General features: G+C 38.5%; 1 protein-coding gene across 11 annotated transcripts in view; it reads right to left on the bottom strand.

The window, feature by feature from the left end:
• The window catches only part of LOC147172070 (focal adhesion kinase 1-like), a 48,956-nt gene that overhangs the window by 13,908 nt on the left and 7,133 nt on the right, over positions 1 to 27,915 (bottom strand). For 2 of the 11 annotated variants that reach the window (XM_086077488.1, XM_086077484.1), the window contains exons 3-25: positions 20,757 to 21,043; positions 20,516 to 20,682; positions 17,756 to 17,843; positions 17,501 to 17,580; positions 17,330 to 17,392; positions 17,189 to 17,243; positions 16,539 to 16,679; positions 15,483 to 15,560; positions 14,631 to 14,738; positions 14,063 to 14,180; positions 13,748 to 13,778; positions 13,171 to 13,241; positions 12,742 to 12,759; positions 12,203 to 12,259; positions 10,359 to 10,379; positions 9,493 to 9,590; positions 6,852 to 6,936; positions 6,670 to 6,770; positions 6,482 to 6,597; positions 6,034 to 6,134; positions 5,857 to 5,946; positions 5,524 to 5,728; positions 1,637 to 1,748 (exon numbers count right to left, since the gene is read on the bottom strand). In XM_086077488.1, coding sequence (XP_085933614.1) covers positions 1,637 to 1,748; positions 5,524 to 5,728; positions 5,857 to 5,946; positions 6,034 to 6,134; positions 6,482 to 6,597; positions 6,670 to 6,770; positions 6,852 to 6,936; positions 9,493 to 9,590; positions 10,359 to 10,379; positions 12,203 to 12,259; positions 12,742 to 12,759; positions 13,171 to 13,241; positions 13,748 to 13,778; positions 14,063 to 14,180; positions 14,631 to 14,738; positions 15,483 to 15,560; positions 16,539 to 16,679; positions 17,189 to 17,243; positions 17,330 to 17,392; positions 17,501 to 17,580; positions 17,756 to 17,843; positions 20,516 to 20,682; positions 20,757 to 20,999 — 2,247 coding nt within the window. In that variant the 5' untranslated portion in view covers positions 21,000 to 21,043. Of the gene's footprint in view, positions 1 to 240; positions 1,039 to 1,636; positions 1,749 to 5,523; positions 5,729 to 5,856; positions 5,947 to 6,033; positions 6,135 to 6,481; positions 6,598 to 6,669; positions 6,771 to 6,851; positions 6,937 to 9,492; positions 9,591 to 10,358; positions 10,380 to 12,202; positions 12,260 to 12,741; positions 12,760 to 13,170; positions 13,242 to 13,747; positions 13,779 to 14,062; positions 14,181 to 14,630; positions 14,739 to 15,482; positions 15,561 to 16,538; positions 16,680 to 17,188; positions 17,244 to 17,329; positions 17,393 to 17,500; positions 17,581 to 17,755; positions 17,844 to 20,515; positions 20,683 to 20,756; positions 21,044 to 25,415; positions 26,540 to 27,915 lie in introns of those variants that run through there. The other 9 variants (XM_086077486.1, XM_086077493.1, XM_086077487.1 and 6 more) reach the window with 7 other exon arrangements.

Raw genomic sequence — 27,915 nt, 5'->3', positions numbered from 1 at the left:
TATTATGTATTATTTTGGACAAATAACCATGACCCAAGTGAGGATAAACTGTTTGGGAAACAAATTCATGAATGTGACAAATAAGTTTTCAAGGAGCAGAAATATTGTGCATAAAAACTAAGCTTGTTTCAAAACAATGCGATTGACCTGATTCAAACGGAATGTTGCAACATTATGGAATGCCAAGTAGTAGTAGAAGTAGTAGTTAAATGCATGTTATTGCAAAACTGCGTAACCTGCCTTTAATGGTCTGTGAGCGGGTAGCGTGCAGGAGGTGAGACAAGATATGTGGGCAGTTAAAGGAGGTCCTGGCCTTTGGTCGGGTGGATTGTAGAACAGAGTACAAACAGAGGGCATTGGGATTAGTTTGTCAGAGTGTGGGACAGCGAGCTGGGGTGGCAGGGGCCTCCCACACTGGGGCTGGAGGTTAGAGGCAGGTTGAAGGTGGACTTTAGAATTAGTTGGGCAGCTCAGCAATGGAGCACTTTTACATTTGAAATTTGTCTTGAGATTCTCGAGGTTGAAGGCCAAAGCATTTGACAAGATGGAACTCTGAGAATTAGGGCTAAGAAGCGGAGGGAGTGGTGTGAAGTGTCTTGTTGGAAGGGAATGGAAGCTGTTTGCGTTTGACTGGGATGAACAAGGCAGGCTGTCGTCAAAAGGGGGATTTGTTTTGTGAGCGCAGCTGCCATTGGGCAGGCTCTTTGGATTTTTAGGTCGGGGACAAAAGTCAGCATGAGGCTGCAGGTGGAAGCTGGACTCTGGGTTGGTGTGGCGCTGGGAAAAACAGCAACTGTGATAGGTTTTGTTGTGAAAAAGAGGTGACTCAGAAGGAAAAGCGGAACAATAATGTGAAAATACGGTTGATGAAATGGGAAGGGGGTTGGAAGATGGGTAGCAGGTAAATGAAGGAGGAGGGTTTCCAGGGCGGAGGGAAAGCTGTGAGGCAAAGTGCTGGTTTTGATGGCAATGGTGAGGAGAGGAAGTAGACAGACAATCCAGACTGAAGGAGGGCTGCAGTGAAGGACGGTGACCGGGCTGCAAACACAATAGAAAGAAAAAAGGTAGAGGAGGCACAAACGTGTAGAAAATAACAAAAAAAAGGTTTGTGAGAGGAATGCAGACGTGGAAGAAGAAGTTGTAACCAAAATCAATTAACGACTCTCAATGCCCTCGGCTCGGAAAGACTCATTCACAAATGCATTAGTGAAGCCTTACAATCATATCAATGTCATCAACACATCAATGCTCTCATGACATACTGTATGGCTTTGTATTCAAAAGTGTAAAGGAAGAGTTAGCAGATGTTAACAACAAGGGAATGGTGGCTGTTAGCAGGGATAAAGTAGCTAGCAGCTGGGGCAGCAAGTTGGGAGGGTTTTCATGGAAGGCGGAGTTAGGGGTTCTGACTCATGAAATGCAAGGGGCAATGTCACATTTTCCAGTTACAGTACTTGTTAAGGAAATTGTGGTGAAAAGAGAGTGGTTTGATAGGAATCTCATCAGTTGTGCTTTGAGTTTTGAATTGCGGAAAAACCTAACTAATATTCACCGTGTGACAGTGTGTGTCCTCACTCAGTCATGTGAAATGAATCTGGCAGATTCAAAACAAAAGAGAAGTGAGAAGTCGTCTTACCTTTGGTGGTGCTTCATCAGAACCTCCCGAGTCCCATGATACAGTGACCTGCCTCCTCATCTCCATCCTGTTCCTCTCCTTCTGCTGGGCCTTCTCCTCTTCTAGTATTGTACTGTAAAAAAAAAAAAGAAGGAAAGACAGCACAAGATATGAGAAGTGTGTCTGATGCATAGTAACTTCTGCACACAGGCAGCTAAATAAAAACGACTCTTTTTTTCTTAATAATCCAAATCCAGTATTGCAATTGAGAAGAACATTGTTTGGGGAATCACCCACTAGAGTTTTAGTCTGATATATCAGGTTCAGTCCTCCACAATTGTCTATAGTCTACAGTAATCAAGTATTTAATACTTCTTGGACCATTCAAGGAACATTAAAAATACAACAAGTGATACATCTTTACAGTCATGCAATCTTCCAAATGGGTTTCCACATGAGCACCTCTTAAAACAGACTGTAATTGGAAGATAACCAAATGCTAAAGTGATTACATAAAAGAGTAATAAAAAGACATCACAAATTTTACAAGAAATTTGTTAATGTGCTGACGACTCTGCCTTATGAACTAAAACCTTAAAATCGAAGTGCAAAGTAAACCAATCATCTTCCAAACTTTTAACTTTTTCAAATCTTACCGTGTAACCGTGTGCAAAAAGACAATTTCCTTGCTCCATCAGCTCTTACTCACTTGGGGGGAAAAAATGCTAGCTCAAATCAGAAAGATTCCCAGAGGAGCTGAAGAGTTGATGGTTTGCAAAACAGAACGTTGTACAATCTGGCACATGCTTGCCACCCATGCCCTCAACAAGAGTAAATGCTATTTTGAGGAACATCATCACCCCCCCCCCCCCCGTGATTTTGTCTCCCCCCATGTGTGTTTGTGTCCCCCGCACCTGTCAAAGTTAATCTCCTGGTAGGCCTTGTCCTTTATTCCCATTAGAATGCACACTTGTGTCAATGGGGCATTCCAAGTTAGGTTTATGGACAAAATACATTGTACAAACAAAACTATATATATGCATTACAAAGAGATTGTGGTTTCTTCTTTAGCCAGCCATCCTTATGGTTGACCATCATTTTTGGGTCCAATGAGCAATCTTTTTTAATTAATTCTCTTCATTAAGCTTATTTAAAATAAATCAAAGTGTCACATAAATCTGTCTCGCACAAGCAAACGACATCATATATGAGGTGCAATGATGATCACTTCACCCCCGAACAACGTAAACACCCCTGCCCAGTGCCCACCAACAACACCCCACCATCTGGAACAACAAAGCCTGTTTATTTACACAGACCAAGAAGAAAGCTGAGTCGTCAATTTTGTCAGAAACACTAAAAAAATAATTAATGCTGTTCTCATCTGAGAGTGGTGGTTTAATGTAAACTCTGTAAATGAATTGGTGGACAGCAAAAATGAGGAATATCTACATACTTAACTCTAATATTTAATGAGAGCACTGGAATAAAATCTATTTTGTAATAATGCACAATACATAAGGCCTGACATGCCAGTTTGGCAGGTGGAAAGGCAGAAGATCCCACAGATGCTGAATTGTGGTCCATCTCACAACTTCATCAACCAAGGGCAAATTGGTTTCCTTTGCATTGTTTTAAATCATTTTAGTGAGAATCCATACATTAATGATGACGAAAATGTGTACATTTTCTACCATGGTGGAACCGCCTTCCCCCATCAAAATATCCAAAATTCAAAATCCTATCCTAGGTACTGTGTGTATCCAATTTCACATTTGGAATCAATTTAAATAACATGAATAATCGCTACAACAGAATGACGCTCTGAATGTTTAATCACGTCGTAGTTTGAGTGCTTTCTCTGACATACACTATAGAATACAAAAGAGTAAAATGCATTCATCTTGAACATTTTAGCATGTCATAGAAATAAAGTTTTGACGATATCGAAATGTTTGAATCACAGTTTTGTCGGTGCTTAGAAAAAGGCCACACATCTCCAACTTAACAAACCGTAGCAAAATTACACAATGTGCAAAGTAGGAGTAAGTAGTTATATTTACCATTAATACATGCAGCATAATAAGTCACTCAATACAGTATCTCAGTGTGAATAACTTGGGAAAATGTTCTCACTGTATTTAAGGTTGTCGCAACATTTGTTAGTCTTTGAAAAGCAAGACATAAAGAAGGCAAGACTTTACCTCAAGAGCAGGACGACATAATTGCAGCAGTGTATCCACTCAACATCAACATTTACAGCCAATAAAATCCACTAATGAGGTGCACTTGGGGACCAAGCTGAGCAACTGCAACTAATCCCGCATCACTAACAAGACAAAACTAAATTATTCTGGCAGGTTGACAGTAAGATGCAATAATGTTGTGCAAGAAAAATAAGTCATTGACTACTGCAGACGAGCGCTACCGAAAACCCGCTTACTCCTTCCTTTCTTACACTCATCTCTCTCACTATTCTGTCTTTCTCTATTTTCCTTGGCAAGTTGTAGCCCCTGGCAGCTGCCCACTGTGTAAACACACACACACACACACATGCACACACACACATGCACACACACGTTGGTCGTCAGTCTAGTAAAACTGTAAGGGAAGCTGAAAGCTGCATATTTGGCAGGCGAGACCTATAATTGATAATATGAAATAAATGTTTTCCAGACCAAGAGAGAACCAAACCCGCCTAGACCCTTAAAAGGATGACTTTTTCTTGTAAACGCAGCCAATGACTTGCGCAACAATGAATGAACCCCTCAAACAACAACTACGCCATTAAAACAAATGAATCAACATTTTGTCAATTTTGCATTTGCTTTAAAGTCAAACCATTAACACAACCTATCAAAAGCATGGTGTATTTGTGGAAGATTTAATGAGATTAACTTGACTTCAATGAACTTGAAACAATGTAGCTGGATTGAAAGTTATATGAACGCAAACAATGACGACAATGAGATTATGATGATGACACAGCCACAATGCGGAGGAAATGGGTGTAGTACAGCAAGAAAAAACCGACAAATAAAACAGGAGGTATCACGTTGGAATTTAAGGTGTGAGTCATGCTGGTTTGGCGAAAACTCATAAAAAACACAGCAGTTAAATATGCACCCTTAGTTCCCTATTTTAGTGCTTGGAAATGAGACAGAAAATACATGTGTGCATAAAGGAAACTTAGTGTTACATTGGGATTCATGTTCTATTTATTATGTATGTACAGTATGTGCAAAACCTTAAAAACTTTTAAGGATGGTTGAGGATGACACAGACGGAAAACATTCTTGACCTTTTTTATGGCATCGTCTGTCATCATGAGCATCATATATAAATGTAAACATAACAGTGATTTCATAAGGACGTACTTTAATGTAAACCCTCAATCATTAGCAAACATTCAATTAAGTCTAGTGGAAAAGTAAACTTCACTGCAGAGAAAAACAGTGACACCTGCTGACCAAAAGATGGAAGAAAACTTAACTGTTACTTTGGTAAAACTGCCTTCTTAAAGTAGGGGTGCATAAAGTCAATTTTAAAAGACTTCTGTTGTGGCTTTTGGCTCGTCTCATCAGCAGTCGACGCGACCAAGGGGAGCAGCATGTACATTACCCGCTATATCACCAGTGCATCCAAAGAAAATGTGGCTATGAGGTTATGATGAAGTGTGAGGACAAGCACAGGAACAAATATCACCATACTTTACAATGTCAAGAGATTTACTGCATGAGTATGACTCATTCTAATGGATTAAAACTGTTGGCATATGAACAGAGCAACAGCACAGACGGTCTTTGAAGATCTCAAGGTGGGAAAGGTAATGCATACACCAGAGTGGAAAAGTTCAAACTGAACAAATCTGCACACGTTCAATTCAAACCACAATGTCAAATAAATACCTGAGCTGGGTTTTCAGTTCATTGAAGCGCGGCCTCTTGCTAGGATCATACGACCAACACTTTGTCATCAAGCTGTACAGCGTAGGGGGGCACTGAGGGGGCATGGCCAGTCGTTCGCCGTTCTCTATCCTCCCAATGACGTCGTTGTTTTTTACACCTTGGAAAGGCTTGATGCCATACATCAGAATTTCCCACATGCAGACACCTATATAAAATATAGAAGAAAAAGAAGAATTAACCAAATATTAGTGTAATGGTAAACAGAATGAGCTATTGTTTCAATTTAAATCACTTTTCAAATACAAAATAGTTCCTATTTAATGCAAAACTTACCAAACATCCAGACATCACTGGCTGTGGTAAATCTTCTAAAGTTGATCGATTCAGGAGCCATCCATTTAATGGGCAGTTTACCCTTTGATGCTGAGCGATATAAACGGGAAGAACTCTATAAGTCAGTTTCCAGTTCGGTGTCTCTAACAGAAAAATACATGGAGGTGGCATTCTTACCTTTGTAGTAAGAACTGTCTTCCATGTACCTTGACAGACCAAAGTCACCCAGCTTCACACAGTCTACAGTCGATACCAGGACGTTTCGTGCTGCTATATCCCTGAAGAGGAAAAGCATAGAGCAATCTTAAAGTCTCCAGTAGGTGGTGATAATCCTGAATGCCACAGTCCTGTTGCGCTTCAGGGATTGGACTAATAGTTCCACTGATACAAAGCAGACCAGAAGCTGTAATTCGTTGTGCAACACTAGCCACAATCCTAAAAATGGTAGTTCAAAATGTTTCTTGGGCTTCTCCATTTGGTGAGCATCCAAATTGGGATCGCGTACAGTATGCGCTTTACTGATTGCCATTCGATATGTAGCTACTTCTATTTCTAGTCCAGAGATGAACACATGAGTGTCCAAATGAATTAACAATCAAACATCACTGCAGATGAGGCCACACACCTGTGCACAAAGCGTTTGCTCTCAAGGTAAGCCAAGGCCGTGCTGAGCTGGTAGGAGTACAGGATGAGAGTAGCCAGGTCGAGGCTGTATTTCCTCACTTGCAGGAAAGAACGTAACTATGCGCAAACAGAAAAACATGTTAGAGTACTGTCTACCGTCATAAGTAATACCATAAGTCGTTATCTTACCTCTCCGAGTGTGCAAAGCTCCATTATGATCCAGACTGGATTTTCTGTGATGACGCCAATCAGCTTCACAATGTGAGGATGGTCAAACTGACGCATGGTTACTAGATGAGGTGACAACGCGGATTCTCAATGAAACTGTCCAAGCAAGCAAGTGTTGTTCATCAGACACATTAAAAGCTTACGTGCTTCTTGGAGAAATTTCTCCCTGACGCTATCTGATGTTGAATTTTTACATGTCTTCACTGCCACAGACAATGCCGGGTTCTCCTGGAAGATACGGACACACCGAAACATGAACAATCGTTCTAAATGCTATTGTAGGTGAACCAACATATCCAAGATTAATCAAAGGAGCAGATTTGAGGTGAACCTGATGACGCTCAACGCGAAACGCGTTGTTTCGCTCAAATAAACTCCTGAAGGGAAGTTCTGTCAGCGTGCGAGGGATTCTTTTTTTCTGGTTGTCAGATCCAAGATTCAATTATGTATTTTATTGTTAAGGTTAAGTTAAAGCTAGCTACTGAACGTAGAATATTCCATTTTGAATCGCTACTGCCACCTGCTGACGAAAAATGTAACTGCACATACCGTTCTTCACATACACACCACGCACATGACGTCACATCCGCAGACAGGACGCGGGAAATTCTAACCCGAATCCAGTCTGAAAACTATTGACCAGAGGCTTGCAGGAGTACCCATTGTAAACAGCTAAGGTGTTAATCTATTGATTAGAAGGCATTTCAGTCATAAATGATCAAATAAAAAGTGTATTGCAAAGTTATTTTTTGGGGGGAAAAACATATTGTAACTTTAAGAACAATAAATAAATATATATATATATATATATATTAAGGGTGCTAAAAAAAATCATTTCGGCGATATATCGCAATACTACCGTGCGCAATTCTCGTATCGATTCAATATGCGGCCAAATCGATTTTTAAACATAAATTTTTGATGAAAATATTCAACAAAATATCTTACTTGAGGTTAGCTTTTAATCCAAGAGTGCCATCTAGAGGAGTCCAACAATATCGCAAGTGTTTCATGAAGCTTAATTTGTCTATCACTACTGATTAGTATTTTCAAAAAATGTTATAAAAAAATTGCAATAATCAACTTATAGATGCGTATCATAATTAATCGGTGACCTATGAATCGTGATACGGATAGAATCGCCAGGTACAAGGCAATTCACACCCCTAAAATATATATATATATATATATATATATATATATATATATATATATAGTTTAAAAACAACATATTTTTCAGCATTACACTATGCTTATGTGCTCAAAGTGCCTTTCAGAGCAACTACTTTACTTAGAAATTGAAAAATAACTGAACTGAAACTGCATAAATAAATACAATAAACTGAAAGATCACAATGACGGAAAGCCCCTTATAACTAATATAATTCATGTATGAATAAGTGTATCATTAACTTTCTTTTTCCAAATAAAATGCAAGTAACATTTTTCACATCCGTAGCTAGCGACAGAGTTATGCTCTGACAAATTATTTACATAAGTTGGAATTTGTCATAGTCTTTCACTACCCTACAGTATGCAGTAGTAGTATTAATTGTATCCGCCATTTTAAAATTTTGTCTCAGTTTTAGTCCAGTTTCAATCAGGCTTGCTAGTTTTTATCATAGTTAGTCAACCTCATCCCATTTTTATTTAGTCAATTTTTAGTTGACTATAAATCAAACTTTTTAGTCTTTATTTTAGTCCAAGAAAACATTTTATTTATCTAGTTTTAGTCAGCAAAAACTGTCAACGTTTTAGTCTGGTTTTAGTCAGGACAATCAGTTAGCCCTGATTATGTTGAAGATTTTGAATCTAAAACAATTTCACATAAAAATTCCTCTTATCTTTTTGATCAAAAGCAACTTCATATTATGTCAACATGACACTGTCACAGTGACAGATTAGAAGATAAGATTTTACAAAATCATACAATGTCCATTGATTTTAGTCCCGTTTTTATAAGTGAAGTACATTTTCATCTTGTCTGCATTACTGATTTAGTCCCAGTTATTGATTAATAATGAGGGTTTTAGTCTAGTCTAGTCTAGTTTTAGTCCGGTGAAAAATGTGTGTTGGCGAAATTATTTTTGTTTAGTTTTTGTTGACGAAATTAACACTATGCAGTCGTAAAGTCAGAATTACAGTGTTCAAAGGAAAAACAGTAAGTAGCACAGTATATTGGTACCTTGGCTGTCCCTCTGATAAACACATTTTTAATCCCATCCACCCTGGTCATTCCTAAAAAAAAACCTCAACATCTTAATTTCTAATTACTGGTGATTACATTCAATCCGAAGCATTTTTGTAACTAAAGCGAAGAGGATCCAAGCTCCCGGACGGTAATGTTAATTGCAATGGTTTAGGGATTTGGATTTTATTCTCAAATTAAACCATTTAACTTTCGCCACGGGAACATTCACAGTGGAGTATATTTAAATAAAAAGATTTGGATTTAAGCTTCTTAAAGTCATCATGTGCTGAAAGCTTTTGAACATGGAATGACACAAAGAATTATCTCCTTTTGTTCTCTTCTGTATGTCTGCAAGTGTGCTGAGAGGAGAGATTATTTTATTTGAACAAAAGTGGCAGGGCACCAAGCAATTATGTAGGCTAGATACCTCTTATTGTCTGTTCTGCGTTTATTACATGCACTACCGGTGTCTCTTCCAATCATATTGTCCATCATGTAGATTGGCGCAGACAATAAATTGTATACTTGATTTACAAAACAACTTTACAGGTGAAATTAAATCTTCTCGTATGCACTTCATTATGTGTACTTACCGGGCTGATGTAGACTCCTTGATGGACATCCCCAAACTGACCCTCACCTATGCAGCGGCCCAGTTCAATGCGATCCCGTTGAATTTCATAGTCCTGTGCTGGATATACAATATACACATGAACACAAGCACACACAAGGTGAAGACAATTAGGACCAAACATAGCAATACCCACACACACTTACGAAGCTTGTCAGAGCACAGCGCACAGACTTGACATTTGCATGTGATTATGTAAGATGATTTTTTTTCTTCACAAACTATTGTATGCAGGGTGCATAGAGTTTTACCCTGCAACATACAGTATGTCATTCGCTGGTAAAAGGTTTAACACTGGATTACTTCTTACTTATCAAAGAATGGATTTTTCAATCTTCTCTGGCAAGCTTGGTAGCAGTCCGCATGCAACAACAGCATCAGCAATTCAAGCCGAGCATGCCGTGTAACATAGTTTAAATTGACGTTTAAGAACACAAATTGATACTGCATGTTTTACTCATGGGGAAACGTCAAGATGATGGTTTTTGTGAGAGTCAGTAAGATATGCATGATCCATAGTCATTTCCACACACCCATCATTTTCTCTACTAAGCTAATTTCAAACTTGTTAACTCAAAAGAAACCATAAAAATGTTTATGCCTTTGTTTTTCTAATAGTCATGTCAGACAAGTAGGACACATTTGCTCCTGAAGTGACAACAAAAATATGGGCAAAAAGAGTTTGGGTTTCACATACAGTAAAACAGCACATTCAGATGTTCATTTACTGTTGCAGGCAGACATTAACGGAGGATCACAACCACCACCAAATCCAAGTACCACAACAATATAACTAGTCATAGTCATATGGTATGTTCAAATCATTACCTTGATCTAGTCCATAGTATTCTGGGGAAATTGGTTATTGATAGGAGACAAAATAACTAGCTGTGAGTACAATGACAACCATACTTGGAATATTTCAGTGATTGTTGTTTTGGCAAGAGAGCAAGTTGGTGCAGGACTTACAAAATGTCAATTTAGCAGAGAAATAGTAACTGTTCACCACAGTCAACATATAGATTGATTATCTGGTAACTGACATACATTAAAATGACCTGTCCCAATAATTATGTCCATTGTGAATAGATCAAACCATCTTGAGGAAAATTCTTCCCGGTACTTGATCGCACAAATACAAAAATATCATGGCCTATAAATATACGGGAAATGTGAGCTGTAAGTGTTCCCCTTTCTAGACAACATTATGCAATATGATATTCGTATTTGTTCTTCTGACTTTTGTTGTTGTTGCAATATTCAGTTAGAATACTGTACCAGGTTCAGAAGATTTTTCATGACCCCCCCAAGTCATTTGAAGCTAAGGATAAGGAGCTTTCATTTGTAGAACCAAAACACATATAAAATAGCTGAAGCACATCATAGATATTTAACTGGCTGAAATACTATACTTTCCATACCTTCATTTAATAATAATGATAACAAATAATCCTATATCAGATAGCTAAGCATACCCGTGTGTGTTGTATGTGACGCACAAAAGGTTTTACAACTTTCTCACATTTGAGGTAGGTATGAAATGATATCTAAAGCTCACGGTTTGGTTATCACATGGTATTGCTCTCATGGTACGAAAATTGCGATATCGTGTGAAAGCTCACAGTATTGCAGTCAACCTCATGGTATTGCAGGAAGGTTCATGATACACGGTCTGTGTGTTTTCCCGCAGTTTTATGTGAAAAAGACATCTCCAAATCTTATATCACCGTGCACTCCAAAAAAATCACACGTACCGTATTTTCCGGACTATGAGTCGCTCCAGAGTATAAATCGCACAAAGCCAAAAATGCATAATTAAGTGGGGAAAACATACATAAGTTGCATTAAGTATATATAGTATATTATAATATAAGTCTAGAGTGCCTTCTTGTGGCTGTCTGTGAAATTATATCCCCCTCTTACCCCTCCGGCATATTTTTTCATTTATAAATTGTTCCAGAGTATAAGTCGCAGGAACAGTCAACCTATGAAAGAAAGCGTGACTTATAGTTTGGAAAATACGGTACATCAAAATTGTTCAAATGTACATGTGTTAAACTTTTCAATAAACACGTGAAGCACATCTTGTTTTCTACTTCCGATTAGCTACAATAAATTGTCAACATTGCAATTATTAAGCCCAATCATCAGTGTACTTCTTGTGACGTGGCGTGCTACGCAGCAATCGTGTGTGTGTAAACTAACAAGGACCGTAGAATGTGGAGAGAGCGCTCCAGCAGCCATGCTAAGCAACACTTAGACCTGAAACTAAATATTAAGCATAACGCCTCATTATTTTATATAGAGGCAATACCATAACGATAAAAACACTTTTACTACAGTGATATCACGATATCATGAATATTGTGACATCCCTAGTATGAGGTGATGTGCATGATAAATTAAGGAGCAGAAATTGCCACCTTATTTGACAAACTGAAGATAAGACACGGTCAAATGTGATGCAAGCAGATTTTCAAGGAGAAAAGTCGTTAGGTTCAGCTGAGCAAATGAGATGCTAAATACTAAACACACTCACTATGCAAATAATCACACACAAATTTAACTATCCCTGTCATATGCGGTTATCAAGATCACGCCACTCTCATTTCATAACATGAACTCCTTGGATTTTATGTCAAAATGTATAAAGTATATTTCGGCCTACTTACTTGAAGGCATTGTGTAAGTGTCCTCCTCATCTATGATTTCAGCATAGTCGTCTGTTTCTGTAGAAGGCAAAGGGGACAAAAAGAGAATATTGAAGCCACAAATGATGACTCACAAATGTTTAACTAAATTAAAATAATAGTAATTACAAATAAATAAATAAAATAAAGAAATTAATTAAAGACATAATAAATACATAAAAATAAATAAATAAAAGAATAAAAAATTAAATAAGACTGGACACAATTACCTGTCCAAAAGAATGCCACCATATCCAACTCTGAGCACATGCACAACAATTACTGTCAAACTAATGCGCACGCAAGTGACGGGGACAGAAAATAGTGATGTGCAGTGGTGAGAAGCAGACACAAAGAGGAAAAGGGAGGGATGGAAACGGCTGTTCTTTCCAGAATGTGTCACAAAAACAGATTGAGTCATGGAGAAAGCGGCATCAGTTACACACACGCAGATAGATTCTTTCAACACATTCAATCAAACCAAATTAGGCAGGATTGTAAAAGAAAATGATATTGTTTACCATCGCCGCTATTGTGCCCTGTAGAAGCCACATGCACCAAGAGATGCATACAAAGAAGGAAGGAGAACATTTTAAAGATTAGTATGCATGAACAGTTTAGGACTAATACCATGTGTTTTATTGCACTGCATTGATTCCATTGTTGTGGTCATTTTCACAATACTGCGTAACTAGGCGCTAGTCAGAAGGTAAAAAAAAAAAATCTCGGAAAGCTTAGAAAGTCAAAGCTAAGTGGCAGTGACCTAAAGCTCTCCATGCAAACATATGGTGTGAGAGAGAGACTCTTCACTGCAAACAAAGAGCAGGATTTATAAGGGGCACCCACACACACACACACACACACGTGTCCACAGAGACTCTAGTCACTCAGCAGTCATTCAGAGCATTAAACTAAGCAGAGGCTGCCAGAGTGAAAGAGAAGTCTCCTACCTGACACACAAACGGCTCTGGTTCGTACTCCGTCCATCCGTTTTTCCATCCGCCTCTCGTGATTTGATACTCTGCAATAGACAAATAAAGTTAACATAACACTGTCGATTTTCCATATGGGAGCAATTATATTATCAATATAATTATTATATAATTATTTTTATTAATAGCTACACGGCAAAACGTGTTTAACACGGCCAGAATTAAAAATGCCATTCCAGTTTTTGCTTTGAGCAGTATCTTTTTGCAAGTCAAAATGACTTTTGTTAGAATGTGAGTATTTCCCAGTGATAAGCAAGGAGGATGAAAATGGCACTGACTCAAACTGGAGAAGTACAGGTGCAAAGGTGGAGCCTAATTACATATCTGCAGAGTTAAACTAACTCTGAAAATGTTAAAAATACACATCAGTAGTTATATAATAATAAATTTAAAAAAAACTCTAAAATTTCAACTCCAATTTTTTCTGTAGATTATTGTACGCAAAATCCATATTTTGCACTGCAAATGTATTTAAATGATTAAAAAAAAAAAGCATAGTAAGGTAAGGTAAGGTGTCAAACATTGCCAAACTTACTTTGGGATGGATGGTAGCGCTCTATCGCCATCTGAAAGACAAAATAGAGCACCATGGTGAGCGCCAACACATCACTGTTTGCAGACAGCTATTTTTTAGAAAAAGTCAAATTAAGGAAGGGTATTCAATGTGACAAGCATCTCCAATCAAAAGCAGAGTTAATTATCTGGTTGGGTGACTGTATAGTCATGCTATATTGACAGTACTCAGACACACAGCACACAAACACACGCACGTTCATATTTAACTTCCACATAAGACAACCACTGTAGTAGTAATAAGTCTAAAATACATGGAAGTGGGAGTGTGCCTTACCCTTGTGGACTCTGACAATGAAGGAGTGGCTCGTTAAGGAGAAGAGTCGACAGTAACCGTCAATCAAATCAGCCATGTTTTCTGCTGTAGTCAAGGATGCTGTGGTGACTGTGAGAGGCTGAACAGGCAAACAGACCACACTCACATTAGTCTGATAAGCAGCACAATTTTATAAGTAACATCTTGCAAAAGCACAAAACATTACTTTGTTCACCCGTGTGCAGAAAAAGATAGTTATGTTATGTGATAGCAACATGTTTTATTATTATATTTACTATTGACATACACATGCTGACATTGCCTATATTTTTACCAGAAAACTGCATCACTAAAAGTTCAAATGAAAAATAATGATTCACAAGCATGTGACAGTGGTTACACGAAAAGGTTAGGCAACAGTTCCAATGGATTTACCGTCATTATGAAGGTCTACATAAATCCAGCATTTGATAATCTCAATGTTACAACAAGATTGTGTATGAATGTGAGTGTGTGTGTGTGTGTGTGTGTGTGGGTGTGTGTGTGTGTGTGTGTGTGTGTGTGTCCGCATGCTTATGTGTGTTGTCACCTCTGGAGCTCCAGCTACATTGAGCTGCAGCATGCCTTTCCTGTCCTTTTCCTCCAAAGGTGAATACTGGATGGACTGAACCTGGTTGAAGTTTGCCAAGTGGGTAGGCTGGAGACATGAAAATAAATCACAGCTAATTAGCATTTTTGAAACATCAAAAATGCAAATTGAAACATGGCAACTGCATATGCAAGACAAACCAGTAGAGGGCAGTGTTGTGAACTACCATTAAGGCAGGGGTGTCAAACTCAATTTATGTGAGGTCCGCTGGAGATTGAGAGCGTTAGCAGTTTTTTTAGAACATGAACAAAACTGGTGCCCTTGTCCTCTCTCTCATCTCCCTAGTACTTTGCATTCTCTTCTGCATGTATAGTTGACTGATGACGTCTGATTTCTTTCACCACCGTGCTGCCATGAAAGGCAGGTTTGCATTAAATTGAAAGTTTTTTTATTTATTTAGATATTTTTTATTTAACTTTCAGACTCTGTTGCTAACACTGCTTAGCCATGACACTGCATTAGCCACAGTACTTATTTTTACATCACAGATGACCCAGACTACAACTGCTGTGCATGTGCGTCACAGACAGGCAGACGTAACAGCGGGAGACAGGCAGGTTTTCGAGGAAAAGCAAAACTGCAAAATTAATAATGATGATGTTGACTATACAATTAGCCATCAATGGATTTAGTCGTGGACGTAGTCATGATTAGTCAACTAATCTTGGCAGGCCTAATTTATAGACAGTAGAACCACAGAACTACTGTATATGCGATATGTAATTTTATGCTATAATATTACTTCATATTGACTCAGAACTGAGAGAAATGTAAAATCTGATGATAACTCACTGTTGAGCCTTTGTCTGTGAGGTAGCTGATTCCTTCCTCTGGTCCGATGGCTAGCTCTACTGATATTACCCAGCTAGACTGAAAGTACAGAGAGAACAAGCACGTTATTACATTACTATATTTTCTTCTTTATATTTCATCATATGACATTTTACTCAACTACTCTACACGGCAAAGGAAAAATTCCTAACTACCGTTTAGTCTTAAAATGGCCCAACAGTGCAAAAGACAAAACTTTTTTTTTCTTGTAGAACCCCCCCCCATAGTCAAGATGTGTAGTAACCCTACATGAGCAAGTATCACATATGCTTGCCAATATGTACTTAATGTGTATTGATTGTTGATAATTTTGGTAAATTCGACCAGTTTTTGAATTGAATATCTTTGTATGAAGTTAGTGAAGCTGTTCAAGTGTAAAATCAATACAAATTTTAAAATAGTTTGGTACTTGAGTGCTCAGTGTTTGGTGTCCAATTGCAACAACCATAACAGAGCGGACCACGACATTCAATAATATCCCGCGAACAAAGGGCAGAGTGAACTATGCATCTTTATTTATTCATAGAAAACTGCAGTGGTTTGATTTAAAGCATATAACTTTTTTTAACGGGTTTTGCATAAGTTCCGTTTTTGGCTCAATTGTCACATTCATGGAACATGATTTCTGATCAATTCTATACGAGAAGGAAAAACACAAGAAGCACCTCTCAGCATGATGCAGTACATTTCTATATCACTGTTAAGTACAACTAGAATAATCTATATTATATAATACATATATAATCTATATATTTTAAAATCAATACCTCTCTACAAACCCAGTGAGGTGTCCAGTGAGAAAGTAAGAAAACAGGACAAAAGGAAAACGTTCTCACTGACTTTGTTTGGTTATGGTAAGTGATTAACATGACAGAATTCCACACTGAGAGCTAAATAAATAAATAAATTCCAGGCTTTCACCAGAACGACTAGATAGGACTGGGAAATGTGTGAATGACCTTCACTACTTATCTCAACATAGAACATTTGGACTCTATGAACTGAAAGCTTCCCTACCCCTAATGCACATTTGAAGCACTCCTTATCGAAGTGGTAGATGGGAGAGATGATTTCAAAAAACTTGTGGATGCTCTGCTCATCGTTGAGGTTGGCGAACTGCTTAAACGTCTGCTGGATATGCTTACGAAGTGTTTTTGCCTGAGAAAATGGTAAGAGACAGGAAGACATTTAAATTAAAAATAAGTATCTTCATCCAAGAGAATTGGGCTGGACCCTTGAAAAATATAACAACACATTGACAACATTGTGTTCAAATTCTTTCCATCCATCCATCATCAATGGGACACACATACCCCTCCACCATTCACCTCACCTCCATTCATTTTCTATTCTATTCATCCTGTTCAGATGTACAGGGAGCCTGAGCCTGTCCCAGCTGACATCAGGCAAAAAGACAGACTACATCCCAGACTGGTCTTCAGTCAATCTGATTCGATGCTAACTGCACGGAAGTCAGGTTGTTGAACTGCAACTACGCCCAGGCTGCCTGCGACTGATATTGTATTCAGGTTGATCCTATAATCAGGTATTCAAACATCAAGTCATCCTTTGTGTCAACATTCATTCAAACAATCAAGCCAGCAGAAACAGTTACATGGCAATGAGCAAGGACATTTCTGCTGCAGAGTTGATTGTCTTGATTTTACCTTTAGAGAGTCCAATAGGCTTTTGGGGAAGAACCTTCTCAAACCAACATCTTTCCTAAAACAAACAAGAGCATGGCAAAAAGTGAATTTGGATAATTGAATAGACACACAAAATAGACAGTGTAGTAAATAAAATGTTACTCTAGGAGTTCATAGTTTGATTTCTTGTCAAGGGCATTTCCTGGCATCTCTCTGAAGAAACGCCTGTGGAATCGAGACACGATGGTGGTTAGAGCTAAGAGCAACCAAGAAAACAAACTTTTCAGGTAAGGCAACAGGTTTCACTTGTGTGAACAAACGCCATTCTCTCACCTTATTTCTAGACATCCTAGTTTCAAAGCAACCTCTTGATCCACTTGATCGGCGATATGTTGCATGTAGTCACTCTTTACCTGTTGAAACATAGTGAGACAGCACAACTTACAACTTTGATAGGTCAATTAAAGTAGGCCTTGATTTTATGGAGGAGGAAAAGCGTTGAAACAGAAGCTGCGTGGACTTTAGAGGAATTGAAACTACTGTATTTTAGTTGCTCTAGTATCTACTTCTTATTCTGTGTTGTCACACCTGGTGATAGAGGTAGTTGAGCGAAGGTTTGTCTTCTGAGAAATGACTGAGGTAACCTTTAGGAAAGTATCGCATCCGTAGCTCATACCTGAGAATTGAAGAGAGAAAGTTAATGACAGTACAGACCTTATTAGATATTATCATGCACAAACAATGAATATAACTGCACACAATCGATTCTGTCAGACAAGGGCACAAATCATCCTTGTGTCATTGTTATTGTTTATAGAATGAATATTTTATATCAAAACAATGTTGTGCAAGTAATATACACGGAAATGACTTCAAATCATCCATACCTAAAATCATATGCACTGGCATATATGCAGCCTAAAATGCAGTTGGTCTAGGCTGTCACATATTAAAAAGGAAAAACTGTTTTGATCATAATAATACAAACAAATTCATGCTGAATTCAAGCATGATCTTCACTGCAATGACTCAAAATGTAAAATACAGTATACATATATTTTAACAATGCATACATCTCAAGAATGTACAGGTTCAGTGGGAGACAAACAGTATGTGGCGTCATATTTTTATGAAGTTTAAACCTATGAAGCATAATGCAATTTGCTTATAGAATGATCAGAAGGCCCTGTTTAATATTGCAACCTAACTATGCAACTGACATAAAGCAATGACTACAACAAAGGGAATTAGGTCAGTAGAGTTGTGAGTACAAGCCTATAAACAGATGAAGGAGAAAATCCAGGCTGAGAATAAAATGAATACGAAAACCTTGTTCAATAATGAATGAAGCAAAAGGTGGTACAGAGGAATTAGACACGTTGGAAAGCTGCGAGCCAGAGAGAAGAACACAAATGTGGGAGGAAAAAAGGATGCGGAGTAAGATCAAAGTGGAAATGGCAAGCGCGGCCACATGAGACAGATGGAGAGAAAGCAAGCGAAGGGAGATAGAGAGGCGTGTGATAGAGTCAGTCTATCCCTTGGGCTGCTGCTGCCTCCGTTCTAACAATAGCTCAGCAGCAGCAGCAGCAGCAGCAGCAGCAGCAGCAGCAGCATCTCCTGTGGGCTTGCAACGCTGCCACCCTCTGAGGCACTACTCTTCTGCTACATCTTAGCAAAATGAGCAACATCTACATTTAAAATTCATTTCAACAATGAGTGCATCCAGTGAAAGACGAAGAAGTCAAATGAAGATGCGTCTGTGCAATGATATTGCGTTGGTTTAAAATGGTCTTTGTGGTTCTTCCGCCCCTGAAAATACATGTTTCCAAAAACAGCAACACATTGGGTAACTTGCCCGAAACAAAAGAGATTTGAAAACAAACAAAAAAGTGTTTTAGGCAAGTGAGGTGGTGTGACTCAGCTAATAATACCCCCAGCATCCACATATGGTACACACAGATGAAAGGAGAAAAAAAATGTACAATCACCAAATGTCTGATAAATACTTTACAAAAGAAAATGTTTCACCACCCAAACCAAACACTAATTTTCCATTCAAAAGTGGATGATGACATTTCAATTTTGCTAGTTTGTTTTCTCAGTTATGTGGCTCAAATTAGCTTTCCTGGGCTCTTGTGTGAGGAATAAAACACGTATTTTCATTACCGTAAATTGTGAATTGGCGCTATATATTGTAAATAATGTAGCTTGACTATATTAAGCATCTTTGGGTCCATTGAAAGCTTTTTCCTTTTTAGGCACAATTTTAACAGAGGAGTGTAGCCAGGGCTAGTCATCTAATAGGCGGCCTGCTTGACAGCCAGTTGACAGATTCCAGTTACTGTCTGACACGCATGTGAGGCTCCTTATGGGGCTGACGCCAGAGAATGCAGAGTGGTTAACTTGTCAAGACGATGCAAAAAAAGTTCTAAATTGCCATTGGGAGTGGTGGAAGTTGAGCAGCTGGTAACAGTGACTGTAGTTGCTCAATATAAGGTTCAGTGACTATGTTTACATGCTTGGATTAAGGCAGTCCTTCTCACATAGTCTTTAAATGTGCAAACCCAAAACGTGAAAATACGTTGTTGTTTTTTTTATACTTTGTCCTTCACTCCCAAAAACCTATTTATACGGTTGGGGTGGGGGTAGTTTTTTTTTATGCAAGAGCATACAGAAAGAAGGCTTTGATGTATCTTCTGACATGAAGAGGTGGCTTAAAGCAATGGTAGTATTTAAAAAAAAAACGGCTACTAGGCGGCAGCAGAGTATAAGAGATCAACCAGGGCCATGTTCCAACAAGCTCTTTTTGACAGTGTTTTCACCAGGAACGTGAATATTGATTAAACTTAGCTATATTCTAATGCTAATTGCTACAAAACAGAAACAGATATAAATATGTTTTTTTTCCTGATGAACGAAGAGACTAATCTTTCTTTTGGTTTTTATAGCAATAGAACACAATATTCTGGGGGCCTTGCAAAATCTATCAAAATTCAATAAAATAGCTTGGGGGTTGCGTCAGTGAAAACAGCTGGGAGTGAATTGGTTAATAAACATAACAAAAGCCGTATCCGGCCGTATCCTGAATTGAACCATAATTCCACTGAAACTAATTGTTTCGCTTGAAAATGTACCGTTTTTGAATCGTATCGTACCATCGTATCAACATATGTATTGAATCGTCTTATTGAAGAGATGCCCACCCCAACAAGTAAGTGAGTTTTCTGTAAATTTTTGCAATTCTCACCCGTGGGTCAGAAACTCCTGCACATATCAAGTGTTCACTGTATTAATAAAATATGAGGCTGAAGAAAAAGAAAAGAACAAACACTTTTACTGTTACTGTACCTCCACTCCTCCTGCGGGTGCTGTTTCTCATATTTCTCCCTGACATGACAGACTCCCAAGTCAGGATGTAACCAGTGTCGTGCGTCTGTGTGCAGATGGGTTAAACGCAGGCCAAGTGAAGTGACACAGCGCAATTTGTGGATTTCGGCTATCTTCTGGATGACGCCCTGTTGAAACAAAGAGGAACAAAGTGAGAGACAGAAAGTGATGATGAAAATCTAAAATGATCATTCTAACATACCCTGACATCAGTAGCATCTCCATGTCTGATATTACTTGCCCACGTGCTGGGTTCACTATTTGTCTCAAAGTAGTGGAAGATTTTCAGAACCCTGTCCATAGAACCTGCAGTCCGCTCAAGACCGCCAGCAGAGCCGCTGGTACCAACACCAGTACCACCGGAAATCCCGGAGCGGGATTTCATTCCACACCCACTTGCTGCGGAGTGATTGAGGTTGGGCTCCAAGTAGGAAGATGTTGCCATGCCTGACTCAGATGTTCGTACTGGGGCTAACTGGCCGTCATATTCTGTTGAAAAACAAAGAGAACAGCTGTTAGAATGAGACTTTGTAAGTCAACTGAACTTTAAAATCAAACGATTTGGTTCCTCATAAGCAATTCCTTCATTGCTCAGTCTTTAATGCAGGCCTCCACCAATTTGCCCCAACATGGAACTGGCCATCGTCCACTCAGCAAAGAGTGGAGGAGGAGATATGGAGAAACTGAAGTAAAGTGAAGCAAGAGAGAGGACTAAATGTAACAGGGGATTTAAACCATTCTGTTTTTATCTGTGTTGCAAACAGGTAAAGAAAACCGCCGTTGTTTGTTTATATTCAAACTTCAGCTTGCAGCCATCGTGAGAGACGTCATGCAGGCCCCCATGCTGACCAATGGTCAGTAGAGACTTCAATCCTGCTTTTCTCTCTCATCCACTACATGTATTGTGCTTAAAATTAAAGAGAAATCAACCCCCCCAAATTTTCTTGACAACAATATGCTCTGTGCAGCCCCACAAAGTCTAAATACGGTATTCTAGTTAATATTGTGTTAGTGGAATATGAGTTAAGCAGCAAAGTCCAGCTGTTTTTATCAATATCGGAAGGCAGCCATTTTTCCACATCACACAGTTACTCAGGTCTCAGGTAATGACCAATCACAGCTCAGCTTCAGAAAACAGGTGAGCTGTTATTGGTCGTTGTCTGAGCCCTGAGCAACTGTGATGTCTTCTTCATTCGCCCCCTGAGATAGATTAAAAGGGCTAGATTTAGCTGCATTATTCATATTCTGAAAATGTAATATGAATCAGAATGTCATGTTAAGACACCCTCGTCACCCTCTTAACTCATTTGCTCCCAAAAAAAAGTGTAAACACGTTCTATTTGAAATATTGGCATGGTCCCAAAAACATATTTATAAATGTTTTGTATTTTTAATTTTTATGTTTTTTTTTAATGCTAGAGCATACAGAAGGCTTTGATGCAGCTTCTGACTTGAAGAAGTCTCTTCAAGCAATGGTAGTTATTACAAAAAACGGCCAGCAGAGTATAAGAGATCAAACAGGGCCATGTTGCAACAAGCTCTTTCCCCCAGTGTTTGCAACGGATTTGTGAATAATGACAAACCTTAGATATATTCTAAAGCTAATTGCTGCAAAATCAGAAACAGATACAAATATACCTTTTTCCCGATGAAAGAAGATACTCTAATTGTTCTAATAGCAATAGAACACAATATACTGTGGGCCTTCCGGTAAAACAGCCGGGAGCAAAGGGGGTTGCTACAGTGAAAATGGCTGGGAGTCATTTTTTGTTTGTTGCAAAACTCTTTTTTTTTTTTTTGCCTAAATCATCTCCTCATGATTAAAATGGTAATTATTTTTGTGTTTCCTGAAAAATCAAAAAAAATCACGTAGGCGATTATTTTAAGAAGGCGTCAATATAACATATAGTCAAGAAATGTTTACGGTCGACTTCCCCTTTAAAGCTCTAAATGTCCTGGGTACACGAAGAAATGTGCACCATGGTAAGTTTAAATCTATAAATCATAAATACATAAGAGACAGACGACTTGTAGAAAGTTACATTGCATATTATTGTGCATTGCAGACTGTATTATAACTGGCAAGTGGAAGGTGACGGTAATACTTCATATACTTCATATACTTCAAATGTAATGAGCTTGAAGCGCTGACAGTTTGCCAAATGCAAATATTCCGATTCATCACAGGCATAGTACTCGGAGTAGGGAAATGTGTTTGGGCATATGCACTCAAAAACACTGCATGACTATGTGTTCGTGTGTGAGCTGGCAGGTCAGCAAATGAGTCAACGGCAGCGCGGAAAAAACATTGACACAAGGTCCTTTTAGAGAGACCTAATAGACCCACAGTTCAACATAAATCAGGTGATTTTAAGTAAATGAATTCTGAACCAGGAGGAAACACTACAGTCCAAACTCAGACAGAGTGGATGTGTTCCGTGAGCAAAGGACACACTGTGTTCTTCGGAAGCGTTTCCTCTGCTCACACCTACAAGACAGCTAAGGTGGCACTTTAAATCTGGCTTTGACAGCCCGATGGGCTTAGAGGACATAATAGAAATGTCGAGCACAAACCTATTTTAATAACTGAAGCAGAAAAAGTATTGTCAAGTTTAACAAAATCAGATTATGTACTGGAATTCTGTGGTGGGGATTTTCACACACATCCACTTTCACAAATGATTTATTTTAGGTTATTTTTTAAATTCTCTTCTCATTATATATTACAGCTCATTTTAGTAAAGTCTTATACAACTCGATTAAGACTAGTACATATATTCAGCTACCTATTGTAATAAATGTTACATATTACTTAAAGGGGATCGTGGGCTCCAAGAAGCCGTCATTAAGTGGTAGTGCTGCTTGATTATGAAGAAAATATTAATCATGATTTAGTAATAAATGAAATCACGATTAGGACAATCATTTGTTTTTTGGTACAAATCAGGAAAATGTTTAAACGTAAAAAAAATATATATATATTTGAAACAATATAATTATGCAAGTTCCTTTTGGACCAAACAAGATTTATTTGTTATCTTAAAATAAAATAAAAAGTGCAAATATATAAATTTCAACAACTCAAGATTAGAATTATTAATTATTATCAATAATCTTTTATTTTTGTTTACGATTATGGCAATTTTCTAATTGTGGAGTGTATTTGTAATTGAATTTCTATTAATTGCAAAGCCCTATTAAGAGGTATTGTTATGTTTTATTTTGTATGTCATGCCACCTTGTAAGTTAAATCCCAAATCCCTTAACTGTATGTTAGCCTAAATGTATTTGTCAGTTTTATGTGTTTTGTTTGTTAGCAACATCCTCAAGAACAGCTTTGGACAAAATTATTTTTGTCACCTGCAGAGACTGCTGACACCTAGGAAATGGGACCAATAAGCTTGCAAAAACAGGTGTGTCGTACAACACAATATAGATCCTGAGTTCTGATATGCTTGACATATCCCCATATGGATGCCCTCACACACTTGCAAAGGAAATGAAGTAATAAATCAACTAGGCCACGCAGGCAGTCAGGAGGTGGACAGGCGGTTGCTCGTCCAACTTTTCTTCGTGGGGTTCCACTGACTGACAGTAAGCTTGGTAAACCACAGAAGGCTGGAGAGTTCAGATTTGGCCCATAACCGCAGCAGTGAGATGGTTTCTTTTATCCAATTGCTATCTAGGTTACTGGCACAATCCTGGGGGAGCCTCTTCTTGGCCTTGACGTATTCTTTTAACCATCCATTTTGCTTCTCTGCAGTTGCTCCCACTCATCTTCATCATCTTTCTCTTCAAATCTTGCATCCTGTCCTCTGCCTTTTACTCCTCATATGCAATTCTTACCCTTTTAACTGTAGCCCTCCAATGCCCCGACTAATCTCCTCCTGTCACTCACAGATCTTTTAGTTCCTTCCTTTACATGTAAATCTGATCCTCCGGTTGTATTGAACCACCTTGCTTCTTCCTTCCACCTTCTCATCTTTCTCTCATCCGCACACAATTTTCTCTCCCTTCCCCCTAATGCCTTTCAGCTCTCTGTGATAAGGATGATTTCTGTGCCCACAGAAGATGAAGATTCAAAGTCAACCTAACTGGATGTAATTGTATTTTTTTTTATTTGTTGGTAAATTGTAATTGTAATATTAACTACTACTACGGTGGCGGTGGACCCCGGCATACTCGCAGTTCGGCACCCATGGATTCATCTATTCACTGACTCGGCATACGTCAAAGTGCTCATTACATTCAGTGATAGAACTTTTCAAAAGTATGTTACTCCAGGTGGGATTTTATACAATGATGGCCACTAAAAACCCAATTATGAAGTAGACTGGACATAAGCAACACACATGATGTCATTGTTTCCCATAACCCCAAGATGGAACCTACTCATTGAAAAGAAACAAGCCCAGAGCTCAAATGGTTGAGATGTATTTTATAAATCATTTAATTTAATAGTTTCTGTGCTGGTCCATCAAAAATATTGCTTTACGTGAAACCGGTCCGTGGCACAAAAAAAGGTTGGAGATCGCTGACTTACATAATCACTGCAGGTCATCTACCCGAACCAATAAACAAAAGCTCACAAGTGACTTTTCTCACTTCAACTTCAATCCAATATGACAACTTGGAGGAGTCAACAATATAGGAATTAGATCATTAATATAACTATGATATATAATTAACAAATATAATGTCTGCTGCAGACATATTTAACGTAGCGGACAGTCTGCTTGTGCTCGCTCTGAATACATATTTCAAGTACGTACACTAACAAATAACACATTACAGTTTTGGGCATCCGCTTTACTTTCGGTTTATGTGACCCATATTTCTGTGAATATACTTCTGTACATACTTGGTAAGGGATGATGTGCATAGATGCACGCCCCTTTGCTCCAGCAGAGTGGGATGCAGCCATTGTTCTCCATCTGTTGTGTAGGGGGCGCTGTTCCAATCCTAGCCACAGCACCCTAATGAAATTGCTAAAGACTGAAATCAGCATATAGCCTTAGGCATAGTAATGTCCTCAGTATTCCTTTCAAGAGATTTGTAAAAATGCATCCAAGGAAGAAAAAAGAAAAAGAAAGAGGAATCCAAAGATCAGAATCATTGATGCTTATGCTTTCATCTGTACATAAGTGAAAATATAAGTGAAAATATCTTTAAGAATTGGGGCACTTCAAAGGGGCAATGTGTCAAAAGATTGCTGCTCGCTCCTTGAGTCGACAGCTAGCTGGTGAAAAACGTCATATCCTTTAACCAGGTAACTCCATCACCACATCACTGATATGAAATGGTCTTTGTAAAGATTCTCTAAGTTCAAGAAGATGAAGCTGAAACCCAATCCTTCCATTGGAGGTCTTCTTTCCACCTCAGGCAAGAAATGTCAGATTCCCATCTTGACGCTGCTGTTGTTCATCAAAATAATCAATCCTTGAAATGAATTCCAATGAGCGTAGGTTCACAGCAGTCAGAAATGTCAGGTTGCAGGACCATGACAGCCATGTTCAGTCTAAGGGTCCACAAAACGTAGCTGGTTTCATGTTGTCATTCCACAATGCTATCATAAGCAGACAGTTGAGGGAACGAAGCAAAGCGAAATGTAGAGCAGAGAAGGGCAACGAAAAAAGTGGAGCACAATGAGGAAGAGGTGGAGAGCAGTAGCTAGCATGAAAAAGAGACACGAGAACGAGAAGCCGCACGAGTAAACACCACAGCTTTACATCATGCAAAGCGACCAGGTAAACAACCACATTTAGCAGGTGGTTAATGTCCCACAACAATAAACTCACAGAAACCAAACGAATGAAGTGAAGCAAAACTAAGGTGGGAGGAACCAAAGTAGAATGAAAGTGTCCATGAAAATGTTGCAGGAATGGGTTGAGGGGAAATGACGCCGGAGATCCGTTTCCAAGTCAGGCGCTGTTCTGTAGCAGCAGAGATCCCAACGTCGCCTCACAGGCTGCTGCAGCTGATCACGAGCGCAGTACACATGCAATGCAGTGCTTCAGCTGGGAGTGCAGCACAGTGTTGTGTGTGTGTGCGTGTGCGTGTATGTGTGTATTAAAGCCTGAGAAAAGGGGTTTACATATGCAAAAGCGTAAGCGTGTGACTGCAGATAAACATGTAGGTGACAGGAAGGGGGAGATTTATGTGAGACCAAGAAAGTATGCGTGGACAAGATACCCAAAGGGAACGTTGTGAGGGTGCAAGATGCTGTTATGTCTTCAGTGAAGGCTGCAGTATAAAAAGGTTGTGTGTGCGTGGGTTTGAGTGGTGCTGAGAGGGCTTGGCATTAGTAAGACACCACAAGAGTAATAACAAAAATAGATGCTAAAATGTAAATAGGGTCACCCGCTAACTTGAATAAATGGACATCCCACACACAATGATTTTAGCAGGCTCAGATATTAGCCACTAAAAATAATTAACCTCTGACACTTTTTGGTGTTTGTAGGGTGAATCTCGCTTGAGTTTTAGTCATCTGAAAATAGTGTAACTGTGTCTTCCCCCTGTTTGCATGTATGCTGCTTTGGTCTTTTAAGCATCTGACCTTGTTTAAGCTTTTAAGATTTAATTACCGTTTTCATGGCTAACTTACCATCTATCCAAGCAGCAACATTGGAAAAGAACCATCTGGCTAAAAATGGCATATTGTGATGTTGACAAATGCCCTCTTAAAGTAAACAAGCCTCTGGCTTTTTTTGGTTCCCTTTTTTTTTTAATGAGAAATGCATTACAGTTATTTTTATTGTATTCATGTTTTGTTTTATATTGGCAAGAAACTTTCCAAGTCTTGTGATAGGTAATTACAACCGTAATGTCTGTAATTAAATTTTTAAGCGGCCAAGCATTGACATCAATTACACTGGTTAGTTTGTCAGATAATACATTTACTATGAATATTTGTACCTCACATGCAATATTGTTGTTGCTATTAACTTACTAACTATTGTTTTCATAAGTTAAACGTCAATGACTTAAGCACATTTTCAATTTTTTTTCTCAATTTACCGGTAATAAGTACTTAGACTGATATCTGATTAAATCTATAGATAGATAGATATAACAGAAAAAATTTAAAATATATTTTTAAAGGCAACATTACAATTCAAGTATTTAAAAAAAAAAAAAAAATTAAGTACATGTAGAAATGCTGACATCAATAGATTGTGTCTTAGCATTTAGTATCGTAGCTGAAATCTGACTGGACAAAACAAAATCTGAAACGCACAATAATCATGACTGCAGGGTGAATAGATTTTCACACCTAACTTGTGTCTTGAGAGATTTATAGTGATTAAATGCTATGTTTATGATGCGCAGGATTCTCAATCCCAAGGTTAAAAATGTCA

Source organism: Leptonotus elevatus, chromosome 6 (genome assembly GCF_054856555.1).
Source record: "Leptonotus elevatus isolate MCC_2025b chromosome 6, RoL_Lele_1.0, whole genome shotgun sequence".
Lineage (NCBI taxonomy): Eukaryota > Metazoa > Chordata > Actinopteri > Syngnathiformes > Syngnathidae > Leptonotus > Leptonotus elevatus.
The sequence above is the reverse complement of the archived record's forward strand: the minus strand, read 5'-3'. Positions and strand labels throughout refer to the sequence as shown.